Here is a 17,016-nt window from a genome sequence, read left to right as displayed (position 1 = left end):
GGTGCCCTCCCATCCCAGAACATGGCCTGTAACCTTCCGCCTTGGTCTCCCCTCCTCCCTTAAGCTCACTACCACTGGGGGTTCTTACAGGAATATCCTGTGCTCCCTCATCCCACTGGCCAACGTCAACTGTGCGGTTATGTCTTCCTTGCGTGCGCTGCTGGATCCTGACCGGCAGGCGTTGGGATCCCAGCAGAGAATCGATCCCATTGCCTCTTGATCCGTGCCACCAAGCTCTTCTTCCTGAACCCTGAAGATTCATCCCATTGCTTGAGTTTTAGACTGTGGGCAGCTGGCAGTGCGAAGGATAACTCTTCATGACCAATTAGTGCAGGCATGAGTCTCAGGAATGTTGCAGAGCACAATTGCTTTCTGTTTCACGGAGAGCCAGAGCTAATAGGCACCTTTCTTACTCAGACAACATTATTCAGGAGATATCATTGCTGACATGCAGCCTCCTGGACAGCTGCTCCATAGGTTGAGCCCCGAGTTGCTTTCATTTCAGGGTCTCATCCACCTAGTCCATTAGGCCTGGCGCCCTAACTCTCATCGCACCCCAGCCCCCACCCCATGTGCCCCGCAGCCACCCGACTCCCATGCCACAGACTGCAGACTCCAGGGCCATCAACACCCTGCGAGTACAGCCTTGTGCTCCAGATAGCTGCCCTCCCCTTTCCGTCACCCCCCACCTCCCCCGATCACCGTCAACTCGCTCCACCCACCACTCCACCCCCAGCAGCCTCAGTCCCCTTTGTCGCCCTGATGCTCAGTGGAGACAGTGGTGCTCATCTCCCTCTCCCACCGAAGTCAAGCACCTAGTTCCCATTTTTAAAAAGCAGTAGTAATTCGTGCTGGCATGACGTTATGCCTGGTGGGTGGGAAGATTCGATAAGGGCTGAAGATGCAGTGCCCACCGAGTAGATACTAATGGATTAAATTTTGTGTTAATCAGGTTTATGCCCTTCCTGGGACGGGCCTGGGCCCAGGAAAATCACGTTCTGAAATCTCGCTGGCGCAAATCCCGTTTTTGGCCTCTCATGATATTGAGAGGCCATGGCAGTGCTTTTCAATCACCCCCTTTCACGCTTGAGTGACTTTGAAGTGGTGAGCTGTAAATTGACAGCACTTGGCTCTCTTTGAAGTGGTTGATGTTTGTAAACATTGTGGTCGGAGCACTTCACAGTTACTGAACTATGAAAAAGATGAATGAAGCAAGGCTCACAGCTGTGTTTCTGGAAGCTGTCAATCACAGCCCACTAAGAGACATGACTGAATAATTTGCAGCTCAAGGATCTGAACGGTTTAAACACAGGTCACTGGTTTACTCTTTCCAGGAATTGACACGTGGTGCTTCCTCTGTCTGAACCAGCAGCTATAGGCCCAGGTGAGTGTTACAACAGTCATTTTTTTCATTTGCGCTTCTGGACTGCTCTCTAACTTCCAGACAGGGGTCTCTATTCTGGGGATCTGTGGGGTATTCAGGGGGTCTCTGTAGGTGATCCCATTACTCAGGGGTCCCTGTGGGGGGTCCCCGTATTTAGGGGTCTCTGGGGGATAGGCGGGTAAGGTCACTCCTGTACTTGGGGAAGGGGAGGACACAGAAAATCCGGGGGTGGGGGACTAATTTACAATGTGGGGGGTGGGTGTGGGGCTGTTTTGTGATGAGGAGGTGGGGGGTGGCCGGCCGCGGGAACTCGCCATTGGGCCACCCACTCAAACTGGCAGCCCGATAGCGGGCATCCCTCGTATTCCTCACCATGCATAAATTTGCATAGTGAAGGATATTAAATTGCATCGTGATTTACACTCCTGTTCCAATTCACCTCCAATGGGAAAACATATGGCTGGCTGGATTCTCCGTTTCCGAGGCGAAGTGCCGGCTGAAACAGAGAATTCGCAGGCATTTTACAACGGCAAAATCAGCGGCGAGCCCTCGCGATGCCGAGACCGGTGAGGAGTTCGCAACGGCACCAGATCAAACTCTCGGCTCCTGCATCAAAAATGGCCGGAGAATGGCCGGGTCGCATGCGCACGCCGATGACCTGCAGCGGCTGCGCCATACAAAATGGCGCCGGTCATGCTTGGATCCGACCCGCCAAATACGACCCCACAGGCTACCCTCCACCAGTGCCCCAGCTGTCGCAGAAGAAGCCCCCCGCCCCCTCCGACCAACCGCACGGATCCCGACTGAGTGTGGCGGCACTCGACACAGTCCGCAGCCTGCACGTCGGGTTCCCGACCTCTGAGACCACGTGCCAACCTCACGGTCAGGAACTCGGCCGATCGGGGACGGAGCATTGCGGGAGGGCCTTCTGATAACACGGCAACGCCGATTCAATGGCGAGCGACAACGCCATTAGAGGGGCGGAGACTCGAACACCAGCGTCAAACTGCCGCCGCTCCTGATTTGGGCGTTGGAAGGGCTTCTTCGCCCGATTGCCGATTACAATATCAGTGTCACACAACGGAGAATCCTGCCCATAGTCCCAAACTAAGAATTCTGGCCAGGGTCAAGTTTATAGGAAACAGAATATCATTTAATGGGGAAATTAGTATCGCTGAATCCATATATATATAATTTACAGTGCAGAAGGAGGCCAATTGGCCCATCGAGTCTGCACCAGCCTTTGGAAAGAGCACCCGACCCAAGCCCATACCTCCACCCTATCCCCCTAACCAGCAACCCCATCCAACCTTTTTGGACACTAAGGGGCAATTTAGCATGGCCAATTCACCTAACCTGCACATCTTTGGACTGTGGGAGGAAACCGGAGCACCCGGAGGAAACCCACGCACACACGGGGAGGACGTGCAGACTCCGCACAGACAGTGACCCAGCCGGGAATCGAACCTGGGACCCTGGAGCTGTGAGGTAAATGTGCTAACCACTGTGATACCTTGCTGCCACTATGGACTATGAAACTCCCAAAAGGCAGGAACCAAGTGTTCTGTTCCTTTAACTGTCCTCACACCTGGCAGTTCTTCAGAAACAGTGGCATGAATTTTGTCATGATGACGGTGATCCCAACCATGGGGTGAAAAACTGGGTCAAGCCCAGCTCAGCCAATCAGGGGAGCCCTGACATGATTCTGTGGCATTCAGGCAGCTAATTAGCTGCCTTGGGGCTCCCTTTCCTTTAATGAACAACATCTTGCTTCCAGGAGAAGCCAACCAATTGGGGGCTCTGCAGCCCTTCAGTCCCAGAAGCACCATTGAGACGGGTGGCCGCTGACTGCACGTGGCCCAGAATATCAGCTTGTACGTTGCCCTCAGACCTAGAAAAAGGGGGGGTCAGGATTACCAGGGGCAGTCAGGCAGGAGCCGGCGAGGGTGGTGCAGCTGGAGAGGGTAGGGGTTTCCATGGGGCAAGGGGGCATCTCCCGATATCATTTTATGCCTGATTAGGAGGGGACCTCACCACTGAACCTGCCGGGAGGCTGTCAGGATTTAGCGGGCAGTCTCCACTTGTGCCTGGCACTGGTAAACGCCAATGGCGGTGCGAAGAGGCCCAGGCGTGGCCCATGATTGGACATTTAAGGGCCTCAATTAGCTCGTGAACAGGAAGGTTGTCCTCCACATTCGCTGCCCAGGAAAATTCCATGGCATCGGGAAAGTGATGGACTTTCCAGCCCCACTGTCCCTCCAACTCACATTTGATGACGCCATTAAATTTGACCCAATGTGTGTGGGATTAAGTTTTGGAATATTTTATGGTGCCTTTGCATTTCTGCTCCAGATTGTCCACTGGCTTGGTCTGTGGGTAGAGGCTAGGCAGTGCTTCTGCTGCTATTCCAAGGAATATTGTTGTTGGCACTTTTGGAATTGATCCTCTGTGGATAATGTTAACATTTGACATGCTGCAGCTGATAGTCTAGGCATTGAATGAGTATAGACTAGTCATGGAAGGAGCTATTCATGGGAATAGGATAACATTTAATTGAGTGGTTTTTGAAGCAATCTCTATGGTCTTCACCGGGGAGTTGGGTATTTTTGCTCTGGATGAAAATCTACTGCTTATCCATCAAGGTTACAGGTAGTCTAGTCGTACAGAAATCAGCAGCTGTCTAACTGGAGTTGCTTTCAGAGTCCCAAGACATGTCCTCACCTCCACAGGTGGGGGAACTCGCACGTACAGCCTGAATGGCAGTATTGAAATAAGTTGCAGCAAGCAAGTGAGCAGACAGGATCCGCGGCCAATTTCCCTGCTGGAGGGCTCTTTAAATGCATTTGATGGGCGGACTCAAGTATCTGTTGTGGCAATCACTGATCTTGCCAGCTTTCTAGAGAGGCTAGATGAAGAGGCTTCCCCCCCCCCCCCCCCCCCCCCCCCCAGTGATCTTTGTGGTCAAGTCTAGGAGCTAAAAAGTGGCTTTGGGTGAGAAGGGGAGCATTGTACTCTGACTACTGCCTTGGTTAACTGCACTTTACAAATTTAAACTTACTTGAAAACTTTATCTATTCTTGAAGTCAGGAGAAAGGTTCAGATGAGGTGACGTTCATCTCTCCGGTACAGATATCTGCTCTTACAAAACTGGAGTTAAGGCCCCAAAGATGTGAAACCCTCCTTAATTTTTCCAATCGCACATTTAATTGTCTAATCTTTCTCTCTGTGTGGGGCTTCTTCACCTGTGTAGGATTGTAGCCCTTCTCATGGAGAGATTTGTGTTCATATTCAAAACATATTGCCAGTAATGGCTAACCAATAGTCCCTCTCACACTTACCACATCATGGAAGTGTTGCCATATTTTTCTTTCCGACAAAATAATCAGAGGTGACTCAGGTACAAAATGATTGTTTATTAGCCAATGCGTGGGGAGAGCACGTCAGAGAAGAATCTCCGGTGCTGACTCTACCCAACTAAGGAATCAAGTAACATTTATACACTGCATGTTACATAGGCAAATACATTGTTTACATTTGAGCATTATCAAGTTCAAACTTTATATTAAACAAATTGCAGATGTGGACCCAGGCAGAGTGAGTATTATCCACCGTTATCTCTCCATGGCTCTTTCCCCAACCTCTTTCAACGGTTGCTGAACTGTTAGATGTGTCTGGTCTGTACAGTGACTTGTAACGTGCGAGGGTTGGGCGGCCGGTGAAGATATCACAAGTTTTCTTGCATTAAAGGGTCTGAAAGTGGACATGGTGCTGTTGCAGACGACCAGATGAGGCTAAGGAAGGGTGGGTGAGCCTGGTGTTCCATTCTGGCTTCCACAGTAGGGCCTTGGGGGGGGGGGGGTGATACTGGCGGGTAAACAGGTGAGGTTCCAGGTGGAGAAGGTGGTGGTGGACCAGGGGACCAGGTACGTGATAGTGACCGGTGAGTTGGGAGGCTAGTGGTGTTGGTTAGTGTTTATATGCCCAAACTGGGATAACGCTGGGTTTGTAAGGAAAATGTTAGCGGCCATAGCAGATCTGGGTACTCACCAGTTGATACTGGGGTTGGGGATTGTAACAGGGTGTTGGACCCGGTGGACAAGTCCAGTCGCGTCCACTGGTCCCTTCGCGGGTGGAGGGGGGGGGGGGGGGGGGGGGGGGGAGCGGGGGGCGAACGTGTTAGCCGGGTTCATGAAGGAGGTGGGAGGGGTGGAGCCAAGGAGGTTTCTTCATCCGCGGGACAGATTCTATTCACCGATCCATAAAATGTACTCAAGGATCAACAATTTTGTGGTAGGGAAGGCGCTGCTTGCCTGGGTGAAGAAGGCAGAGTATTTGGCGATCGTGATATCGGACCATGCTCCGCACTGTGTGGATGTGGTCTTAGAGAAGGGTCTGGCCTGGAGTTCGGCATGGAGGTTAGATGTGGGCTTGTTGGCAGACCCAAATTTTTGCATCAAGATTGGAAAGGTGATTGAGGAGAACGTGGAGTTTAACCAAAATGGTGAAGGTCTTGTCATTGATGGTTTGGGAGCTGTTTAAAGCGGTAGTGAGGGGTGAGGTCATCTCATTCAAGGCAAACGTGGGTAGGGAGGAGCGGGAGCAGCTTTTAGAGGAGATTTTGGAGGTTGATGGAAGATACATAGATGATCCAGAGCCGGGCTATTGTTGAGGAGGGAGTTGCAGACGAAGTTTGATCTGACTACGGGGAGGGCATGTGTATGAGTATGGCGAGAAATCCAGTCGATTGCTGGCAACTGTGTGGGAGATCGAGCAAAATAGGGATGGAATTGTTATCCGTTAGCAGCACTGGAAAAGTATGGGATTGGGCTGAAGTTTGTGGCATGGGTGAAATTCATGGATCCGACAGCATGTGTGTGGACGAATGGCATAAATTCGGGGTACCTCCCACTATTCCGGGGATCGAGGCAGGGAGGATCCATGTCCCCCCTTCTGTCGTGTTGGCGATTGAGCCCTTGGCCATTGCGCTGAGGGGTTCGGCCTTACGGAGGGGGGGGGCATAGTTTGTCTGTATGCAGATGTTCCGCTGCTGTACATCTCGGACCCGAGGTCATTGGTGAGGGACATAATGGGATTGCTAAGCAAATTCTGGGGGGTTTGTGGGGTATAAATTAAATTTAAGGAAGGGTGAGTATTTTGTGGTATCTTCTCCAGGTGCAGGGCGGGTGTGGAAAGGTTGCCATTTTGGATAGGGACTTTAGATATTTGGGGTTGCAGGTCGCCGCGCGCGGGACTGGGCACGACTTCCTGAGCTAAATTTCATGAGCCTGGTGGGGAGGGTGAAGGAAGATTTGGGGAGATGGAACAGCCTCCCTTTGTCATTGGCTGGCCGGGTGTAGGCAGTAAAAATGAATATTTTCCAACAGTTCCTGATTTTGTTCCAGTGTCTGCAGGTCTTTTTTGCCAAAGTCATTCTTTCGATGAGTGGATAGGCTGGTCTTGTAATTTGTGTGGGCAGGGAAGGTAGCAAGGATAAGGAAGGTGGTTCCAAAAGGGGGGGGGGGGGGGGCAGTTGGGGGGCTTGGCCGTTCCGAACCTGTTGCACTATTACTGGGCCACGAATGCAGAGAAGATGCGAGGCTGGAGTAAGGTGCGGGTGGAGGTGGGATCTTGTAAAGAGCATCCTATCTAAGCCCACACCTCCACCCTATCCCCGTAACCCCACCTAACCTTTTTTGGACACTATGGGCAATTTAGCATAGCCAATCCACCTAACCAGCACATTTTTGGACTGTGGGAGGAAACCCGGAGGAATTCCACGCAGGCACTGGGAGAACGTACAAATTCCGCACAGATAGTGACCCAAGCCGGGAATCAAACCTGGGACCCTGGAGCTGTGAAGCAACTGCGCTAACCACTGTGCTACCATGTTGCCCGTGGGGGGGTTGGAGAGTGGGGTCATTTCAGCGATCCACTGCAGGATTATGGAGGAGGATAAGGAGTCCATGGAAGGGATTAAGACCAAGTGGGAGGAAGGGATGTGGATGGGGCAGAAGGATTTTGGTGCAAAGTGCTGTGATGGGTCAATGCCTCGAGCTCGAGTGCGAGGTGGGATTGATTCAGTTAAAAGTGGTGTACAGGGTGCACTTAACGAAGGCAAGGATGAGCCGGTTGTTTTGAGGGGGTGGAAGATAGTTGCAAACGGTGTGGGAGGGATGCAGCCAATCATGTCCATATGTTCTGGTCCTGCCTGAAGTTGGAAAAATATTGGGGTTAATTTTTCAGCACCATGTCTGAGATTCTGCATGTGGCATTGGAACCGGGTCCCCTGCAGGAACCCCCCCCCCCTTGGCAGGGCAGGGCAATCGAAAGGATTTGGCAAAGGTGAAATTTGCTCTGAGAGGGGCAGATGAGTGGTTTCACCGGAGATGGGGCCTGTTTCTTTTACATTTAGGAGATCTGGTCACTGTTGGGGGGGGGGGGGGGGGGGGGGGTTGTGTATGATTAAAATTTCAATTAAAATCTTTTCAAAAACATCAATAATAGTAATTTTAAATAAGGTTGATGCAGAATTTAGGATCAAATTTAGTTTTAATGGATAGAAAGTTATGCAGGACCCGATGACCTTGCATCTACACTTCAAATTTTTCTTATCACATCAAGTTCTGCCGTTAATATTCCGTTCTAGACTTCTTCCGATCTATTGTTGCATTTTTAAATGGGTCGGGTACGTTTTGGCGCCGCGCTTTTGGCACCGATCACTTGACACCGCCATTTTGGCACTAAATTGATTTGGCGCTCATTATTTTGGCGCCCAGCTGTTTTGGCGCCTTTGTTGTGTATTGAATATATTGCCAAGAATGTAATGATAGGTTAATAATAATAATAGATAAAAACATGACATTTATATAGTCTAACACCAAATAACAAGTAAAATGAGTATAAAAGTTTAATGCATTTCATAGTTAATAATAATAATAATAATGGATAAAAACATTTATTTCTAACACCAAATATTAAGTAAAACGAGTATAAAAGTTTAATGCAGTTCATAGTTGTGGGCCAAACCACGTAAATATTCAAGTGGTGCCCGTGAATCAAACTGTTGTGCGATGTTTAAGATACGCTCATCGGCCTTAATGTATTTCAGAAGTTTTTGATTTGGAGCATTCCCGGCAATCAACTGCTCGTAGTAAGCATCACGCTCTTTTTGAATTTTCCTTACACCATCGATGAACTTCCACATAACGGGATGGTTCATTCCTAATTCTGCATATATTTTTCTGTGTGCTGCTTCAGCATGATTGTTTGTTCGGTCCTCACCAGCTATTGTTCGCCTGTACTGATTCCACATTTCTGTAGGAAAAAGTGGCGGATGCCGCCCATTGCGAACAGGCTTATGTAGCACCAAGGCTGTCGATTGTTATCATTAATTGCTGAAGTAGTCTGAATTGGCGCCAAACAGACGAGCGCCCAAAAGGCCAGCGCCAAAACCGATGAGCGCCAAATGATCGGCGCCAAAAGGGCGGCACAAATAGTCCCATTCCCTTTTTAAATTATGTTGTGCAGTGCAGAAACTAGTTCAAGTCATATAAGATTTCATTTGGAATTAGATTAAATATAAGGGAAGCTGAAGTGATAAAAAAAATGGGATGTGTTCTGTGGATTTTGACTGTGGCCCATCCAGATACAATTTGGCAGTAGATTAATCAATTTTAAAAAAAGATCTGGAAGTTCTAAATCCTAGCTCACCACACAATCCTTTTGAGTTCAGTTTCTATTTGATGTCAACTAGCTTTGTAAGTCCTAAAAGTGATCAAGTATGCATGGCTTCTGCCGTTCCGCTTATAATAATAGAATGGTGGGAAGTAACATCACTGACAAATTGTCACTTGACACAGTTTGTGGTCTACACACTTTACTGGTTAGGGGGAGGAGGAGGGAGCTGAATATTAGTGATAATTTATGTAATGGAAATTTTGGCTACATTCCTGATTATTGGAGCCAAAGGTTTTGGATGGTTGTTAGTTACAAATAATGAACATCTCGTGTTATTCAGATTTTCAATTCACTAAAAGCCTTTTGCTGAACCACAAGCTATAATCCAGTACTATAAAATATTCCCAACAGGATTGAAATAATTATATATTGCATTAAACGGCTTTACAGACCTGCATTTGTCTACATAATAACAGGCACTACTTCAAAGTAAATGAATTGTATATGAAATGCTTTGAGATATGAGTGATATATTAACGCCCTATATAAACACATCTTTTAATGTTTTTAGACTAAATTAACACTGTTGCAGAATTAACTGTACCTTGAATGATTCATTTAACTTGCATATGTATTTGACACTTAATAAAAAGAATTGTGAACTTTCTGCAGATAGATGCCTTGCCAGGAGAGAGGTTGAGACGAGGACAGGAATTAAGAAACAGCTAGATGCTGGGAAGGCAGGAGGGCTTGCTTTCGTGCAGAAAAGGGTTCAATTCAGATAAAGGGGTTTCTTCGTCCAAACTCATCGAGTGATCTCTTTGCATCACCTATTAATCCTATTAACGGTGTCAGCAGTGGCAGAGTGGGTAGTCCTCTTGCTTTTGGGTTCAAGCGTACAGAAAATGAGAGCTGATATCCAATGCAGTACGGAGGGTGACATCCTTTGCCCAAAACATTAAACCATCTGCCTCCTCCTGTGAATGCAAACGATGTCATGACCCTGGCCAATATTGATCATGACAAAAATAGATTGGTCTGTATTGCCTTGCTATTTGCGAGAGTTTGTGGTGCGCAAATTGGGTGCCATTTTTCCTGCCACAGATTTTAAACTAACTGGTCTGTAATTTCCCACATTCTGCCTCCGTCCCTCTTTGAATAAGGCCGTTACGTTAGCATATTTCCAATCCACTGGAAACTTTCACGTGCCCATGGCATTTTGGAATATTATAACCAATGGATTCACTATCTCTGCTGCCACTTCCTTTAACACCCTAGGATGTAGGCCATCAGGGACTTGCCTGCCCTCAATCCCAATAGTTTGTTGAGTACTGTTTCCCTATTGATGTTGATTGTTCCAAGTTCCACCCTTTCTATTACCTCTGAATTGTCCATTCCTATGGGAATGGTACTAGTGTTCTCCGCCGTGAAAACTGAGGCAAAGTATTGATTTAGCATCTCTGCCATCAGTGTTCCCCACTACTGACTCAACAGTTTCATCTTCCAAAAGGCCAACAGTCACCTTAGTGACTCGCTTCCCTTTTTATGTACCAGTAGAAGCTTTTGCTATCCTTTTTGATATTCTGTGCTAGTTTTGTTTCGTAATCTACCTTCGCTCTTTTTATTACGTTTTTAGTATCCCTTATGTTTAGTATCCTTTATGTTTGAAAGTTTCCCAATCTTCCAGCCTGCCAATGGCCTTTGCAATATGATAGAACTTAGCTTTATAATGTCCTTGACCTCCTGGTTTAGCCATGGATGTTTTTTACCCCTCTTCCAATCTTTCTTCCTCATTGGGATATATTTTAGTTGCGACGAATTGAGTATCTAACAACTGTCACTGCTCATCTGCTGTCCTACCTTTTAGTTTTCCTGCCCAGTCTATACGGACCAAATCAGTCCTCAAGCCTATGTAATTGCCTTTGTTTAGTTCCAGAACACTAGTGTGGGACTCCACTTTCTCACCCTCAAACTGAATCTACCATACTATGGTCACTACTCCCTAGTGGCTCCTTAACTATGAGGTTATTAATTAATCCCTCCTTATTACAGAGTAGCAAATCAAGAGTAACCTCCTCTCTGGTTGGTTCCCCAGCATACTGTTCCAGGAAACAATCTCTGATACATTCAATGAGCTCTGCCTCCAGGCTACACTTGCCAATTTGATTCCTCCAGTCTATGTGCATATTAAAATCACCCATTATTATTGCCGCGCCTTTCTTGCAAGCCCCCAGTTTTTCCGAATATACATGGTGCCCCACTGTAGAACTACTGTTCAGGGACCTATAGATTATTCCTACCAAGGACTTCTTCCCTTTGTTATTATTTATGTCTACCTAGACTGATTCCACACCTTGATCTCCAGTGCTTATGTCATTTCTCATTACAGCACTTCTTTTCCTTTCACCCTATCTTTCCGAAATACTGCGTACCCTTGGATATTCAATTCCCAGACCTGGTCTCCCTGTAACCACATTTCAGTAATCCCCATCAAGTCATAACGTTTGTTTCTATTTGCGCCGTTAGCTCATTAAGTTTGTAACGAATGCTTCTTGAATTAAGACGCAGACCTTTTAAATTTGTTTTAATGTTAAGATTTCCCTACTCTTCTTTAATTCCTTGATGCATAAAGACATTCACCTGTTCTGTCCCTCACTTTTATTTTCTGGTAACCATCCGCCACATTGCTAACTCTTACCTCCTGCTCCTTTAAATTGGGTTTTCTAGTTTCCCCTACAACTGAACCCCCCCCCCCCCCCCCCCCCCCCCGCCTCCTCTATTTAGTTTAAAACCTATTTACACCCCTAGTTACGTGATTTCCTCACACTCTAGTCCCAGCACGATTCAGATGAAGACCGTCCCTTCGGAACCAATCCTGGTCACAGAGAACAGTGCCAATGCCCTCAACTATACTATCCCCGATTACAACTACATTTCTTTTCTTCCACCCACTTGAATGGCTCCCTGTACCACGGCGCTGTGGTCAGTTTGCTTACCCTCCCTGCAGTCTCCATGCCCATCCACACCGGCAGCAAAAATCTCAAACCTGTTGGACAGGGATAAAGACCGAGGCTCCTGCAACCCTACCTCCTGGATCCCTCCACCTGCCTCACTCTCAGCCGCACCCTCATGTCCCTGACCACTGGCCGAATTTAAGTTAGTTATTCTAAGGAGTGTGATTGCCTGCTGGAACAGTGTCCAGGTTCCTCGCCCCCTCCCCCTCCCGGATGTGGTGCAGTGTCTGAAGCTCAGACTCCAGCTCATCAACTCTGGGCAGCACGGTAGCACAGGTGGATAGCACTGTGGCTTCACAGCGCCAAGGTCCCAGGTTCGATTCCCCGCTGGGTCACTGTCTGTGCAGAGTCTGCACGTTCTCCCCATGTCTGCATGGGTTTCCTTCGGGTGCTCCAGTTTCCTCCCACAGTCCAAAGACGTGCAGGTTAGGTGGATTGGCTATGCTAAATTGCCCTTAGTGTCCTAAAAGGTTAGGAGGGGTTACGGGGATAGGGTGAAAGTGAGGGCTTAAGTGGGTCGGTGCAGACTTGATGGGCTGAATGGCCTCCTTCTGCACTGTATGTTCTATGTTCTAACTCTGAATATAAATTGAGAAATGAATTTTGAGCATTCGGACTCAAGTTTTGTTCATTTTGTTTGACTACTAATCAACAAAATTTGTGTTTCCACAGCTACAAGAGATTAATGACAGGTTGGTGAGGTCATGTGATATGGACATTGATGGGCTCTTTTCTGTAATTGATCAATCACTGGCTATAAGCAGAAGAGTGCTGCAGCAATTTGAGAGGCAACGTGTTCACACTATATCTGAAGAGGAGTGGGAGCAAATACAGATAAAGGTTAGTGAGAGTATTTTTCCAGCTTTATTTTTAATATTGACATGCACATACTTCAGAATTCAGGAGGATGATTTACCTTCTCTTTTTGTGCCCAAAGAACAGTGCTTTGGGGGCACACAAAAGTGGGGGGGGGGGGGGGGGAAGCAGCAGGCACCCATTATGCTTGGTTGTCATATTTTTGTATTGTTTTCATATAAATTTTGCACAACGCCCAAGGATTTCCTAAGAATGCAGAGATTATGCATAATCGCAATTTTACATAATTTATTGGAGTGATTTGTGTAATGATGAAGGATCACTGAGCCAAATGTGAACTCTGTTTCTCTCTACACCGATGCCGGACCTGCTGAGTATTTCCAGCACTTTGTTTTTTGTACAGATTTCTAGCACCTGCAGGAGCTGGCATCGTGGTATGGGCTGGTTTAGCTCAGTATGCTAGACAGCTAGTTTGTAATGCAGAACAAGGCCAGCAGCGCGGGTTCAATTCCCGTACCAGCTTACCTGAACAGGCGCCGGAATGTGGCGATTAGGTGCTTTTGACAGTAACTTCATACTTGTGACAATAAAAGATTATTATTTATTGTTACTGGTCTAGTGATCCAGACATCCAGGACAATGTTCTGGGGACCCGGGTTCAAATCCAATCACGGCAGATTTGAATTCAATCAAAAATCTGGAATCAATAGTCCAATGACGATCATGAAACCAATTTAGATCATCACAAAAACCCATCAGGTTATGCAATGCCCTCTGGGAAGGGAATCTCCCATCCTTGGTCAGGCCCAGGCGTAACTCCAAATCCACAGAAGTGTGGTTGATTCTTAACTGCCCTGAACTGCTTAAGGATAATTAGAGATTGCAATAAATGCTGGCCCAGCCAGCCACGCCCCTATCCTGTGGAAGAATGAATAATTTTTAGATTTATTTCTAAATAATTCAAAGTAATAACCAGTCCAGCTTTATTAGGATAATTGGCGCACAACATATTGAACACTGATGTTGCCATAATACAAAAAAAAACATTTGGATAGCAGAAAATATCATTTGAACCCATATACATTGATTTTAATCATTCTTAAATTAGGCCTCCACATTTTTTTTTTCCCCCCCCACTCAAATGTCAAGAAACACTCCACCAGGAAAAGTGGTGGAAACTGACTTCAGAAATAATTTTTAAAAGTTGGAGCGGTTCTGGAGGATGAAGAATCCAATCGGGTTACAGACAAAAACTGGGTTGTAGGACTAAGCACGAGTGCGCATCCAAAGAGCGAGCTCAGACAGGGCAGGCAAAATGGTCTCCTTCTGGGCTGGCTTTTCTAATCAAATTAATGTAATTCCTGTGCTCATTATTTACCACTGGAAAATAAAACCTCTATCCTGTGCTATGAATTGTTATGGTGGATCCTGTAGGGTTCTGCACTGCACAAGGTGGGGGTATGTGAAGAATTTGGGACAGGATAGGAAATTACAGTATCCAAGACCTTAAAATGGCACTATAATACAAATAAGTTAATACAATTACAATAACTAGTTAGTATTTCTTCTGCACAGAAACTTTACTGGGTAACATCGCAAAAAAAGCTACAGAATTTAATATTAAATGTTCATTCATTAGTCAATGTAAAGGGAAATGTCAAGGTCTGGGTTATTTTAAAATCGCAAAGTATTTTATTGGAATATTGAATGAACAGATTTGGCTGAAAATTCCACCTCAGCGTTAGTCATGATGGTAATTTTCACCCCTTGTTCTTTTAACTTTCCTCAGGCGATCCTAAGGGAGGTATTTGATTGTCCAATTTGTATCACTCCACTGGATCACTGGAGCAGCACGACATGCCATGCTGCTGACAAAAGGCCTGATGGAAGGGAGAAATGTGGTCAGTCTGTGCGGAAAACAGTGCTGTTGTCTTGCTCGCACACTTTCCACTACACTTGCTTGAAAGCCTTTGAGGACTTCTCTGAGGGAGCGAAACATATTTGCCCATTATGCAGGTCGACCTATGTAAAGAAGATTTTATAAATAATAAAGGAGTAAACTTCCATCCCTGCTGTTCAGAACAAATATTTTCAAGGTGGAGCACTTTAAAGTATTAAACATTTTTTAAAAGACCCCACCTGTTCAGCTCTATTATATTTTGTGCAGGAAGATGTTGTCCACGTGTGGGTTGCCAGTCATGAGCCATGTGATCAAAGGACAGCCCTCGTCAACCAGTAGCCACCCACTGGTTTGTTGTGGTGACTCAAGTGTTGATAGTGTAGCCCACTACCGTAAAATAGAATTATTCCCTCTGCCAGGATACTGGACATTGACCTGCTTCATATGCACAGTAGCTAAATGCAGAGGGAGTGGAACTCCTTTTTGGGGGGGGGGGGGGGGGGGGAGGGGGGCGGGGACATGCACCTCAGAGTTGACGTGCCATCACCCAAAGCAAAATACATTGTCAATGGCACCCTGCACCAAGGGGACAGAGCTGTGTGCTTGTTCTGCCAGCTTCTCCCTGGCACTTCAGAATGAAATGTATTCAGCTCCCTCAGAATACAGAGCCTCACGTGACTTCCATTATGCAACAAGAGATGACAAATTGAGATGTGCCCCAATCATCATCTGCTGCAGGCTGGAAGGTATGAAATGCAGAAAGGTTTGTGGTCAATCAGTTTCACAGCGTCTGCGGATGTCACCCACACCCTGCCTGGAGGCTGCAGACCTGTGATAGGTGACAGATTTCAATTGCCTGGTGAAGATTTCAATTGCCTGGTGTGGGAGAATTTCTCCCACAGGTACCTGGATACATATGGCCTGCAGCTGACAGCCTATCTCCTCCACCATCCTCTTCCAGCAGTTTGTCCTGAGCTCTAGGTCACCTCTGCTCATTCTCCTCATCATGCTCTAGTCAAGGAGGGTTGAGTACTACTGTAGATAAATCTGAGGAAAGTGGTTTGCGCAAAAGCCTTGAAAGATCCACCCCATCTGTCAGTTGGGAATGGCAATATAATGGGAATATAATGCAGAAGCCCAATCTCATGTTTCAGAGACAGCAAATCAGGATGGGGGAAAAACAAGAATTAAAATCCAGTTAATTAATAAATCTGGAATAACAAGTTAATCTCTGTAACTGTGACCATGAAACTACAGTTTTTTAAAACATCTATCTGGTTCACTGTGCCCTGGATTACACAGTCTGACCTATGTGACTCGAGGCCCACAGGGATGTGGTTAACTCAACTGCTCTTTCCAATGGCTCAGCAAGCCACTCTGCACTTTGGGCAGCATGGTAGCATAGTGGTTAGCACAATTGCTTCCCAGCTCCAGGGCCCCAGGTTCGATTCCCGGTCTGTGCGGAGTCTGCATGTTCTCCCAGTGTGTGCATGGGTTTCCTCCGGATTCCTCCCACAGTCCAAAGACGTGCAGGTTAGGTGGATTGGCCATGCTAAATTGCCCTTAGTGTGCAAAATTGCCCTTAGTGTTAGGTGGAGTTACTGGGTAATGGGGATAGGGTGGAGGTGTGGGCTTGGGTAGGCTCTTTCCAAGAATTGGTGCAGACTCGATGGGCCGAGTGGCCTCCTTCTTCACTGTAAATTCTATGAAATCACTCAGTTGTACCAAACTGCTCAAAAGATAAATAAAGCTGAAAGATCGTCCAACACTGACCCAAGCACTGGAAATGGCAAAGCCAGAAACTGTTCAAATAACCCTGGGAACGTGGGGCAAAATTGGGAGAGCTGTCCCTCAGTGGAAAGTTAGCACTGTTGCTTCACAGCCTCAGGGACCCAGGTTTGATTTCCGGCTTGGGTCACTGTGTGGAATCTGACCGTTCTCCTCGTGTCAGTGGGGGTTTCCTCCTAGTGCTCCGGATTCCTCCCACAAGTCCCGAAAGACGTGCTTGGTAGACGAATTGTATATTCTGAATTTGCCGTGTACCCGAACAGGCACCGTGGTGTGGCGACTAGGGGACTTTAAGTATTAATGTGAGCCTAGTTGTGACACTAATAAAGATTATCAACAACTTGCCATAACCCAACAGTCACATTCACGGACGGAATCATACTTTCCTGCCGATGGCCCAGACTCCATCACCATCCCAGAGGATGTCCTGTCTCGTC

The 17,016-nt window shown here is 47.0% G+C and overlaps 1 protein-coding gene across 3 annotated transcripts in view; it reads left to right on the top strand.

Moving 5' to 3' along the window:
• Positions 1–14,957, top strand: part of rnf32 (ring finger protein 32) — an 87,011-nt gene extending 72,054 nt beyond the window's left edge. For 2 of the 3 annotated variants that reach the window (XM_038798389.1, XM_038798388.1), the window contains exons 8-9: positions 12,748–12,915; positions 14,681–14,957. In XM_038798389.1, coding sequence (XP_038654317.1) covers positions 12,748–12,915; positions 14,681–14,935 — 423 coding nt within the window. In that variant the 3' untranslated portion in view covers positions 14,936–14,957. The remainder of the gene's footprint in view (positions 1–12,747; positions 12,916–14,680) is intronic. The other variant, XR_005460789.1, reaches the window with a different exon arrangement.
• The last annotated feature ends 2,059 nt before the right edge of the window (positions 14,958–17,016 follow it).

Source organism: Scyliorhinus canicula, chromosome 5 (assembly GCF_902713615.1).
Source record: "Scyliorhinus canicula chromosome 5, sScyCan1.1, whole genome shotgun sequence".
In the NCBI taxonomy this organism is placed as follows: domain Eukaryota; kingdom Metazoa; phylum Chordata; class Chondrichthyes; order Carcharhiniformes; family Scyliorhinidae; genus Scyliorhinus; species Scyliorhinus canicula.
This window is presented reverse-complemented; position numbering and strand designations above follow the sequence as displayed.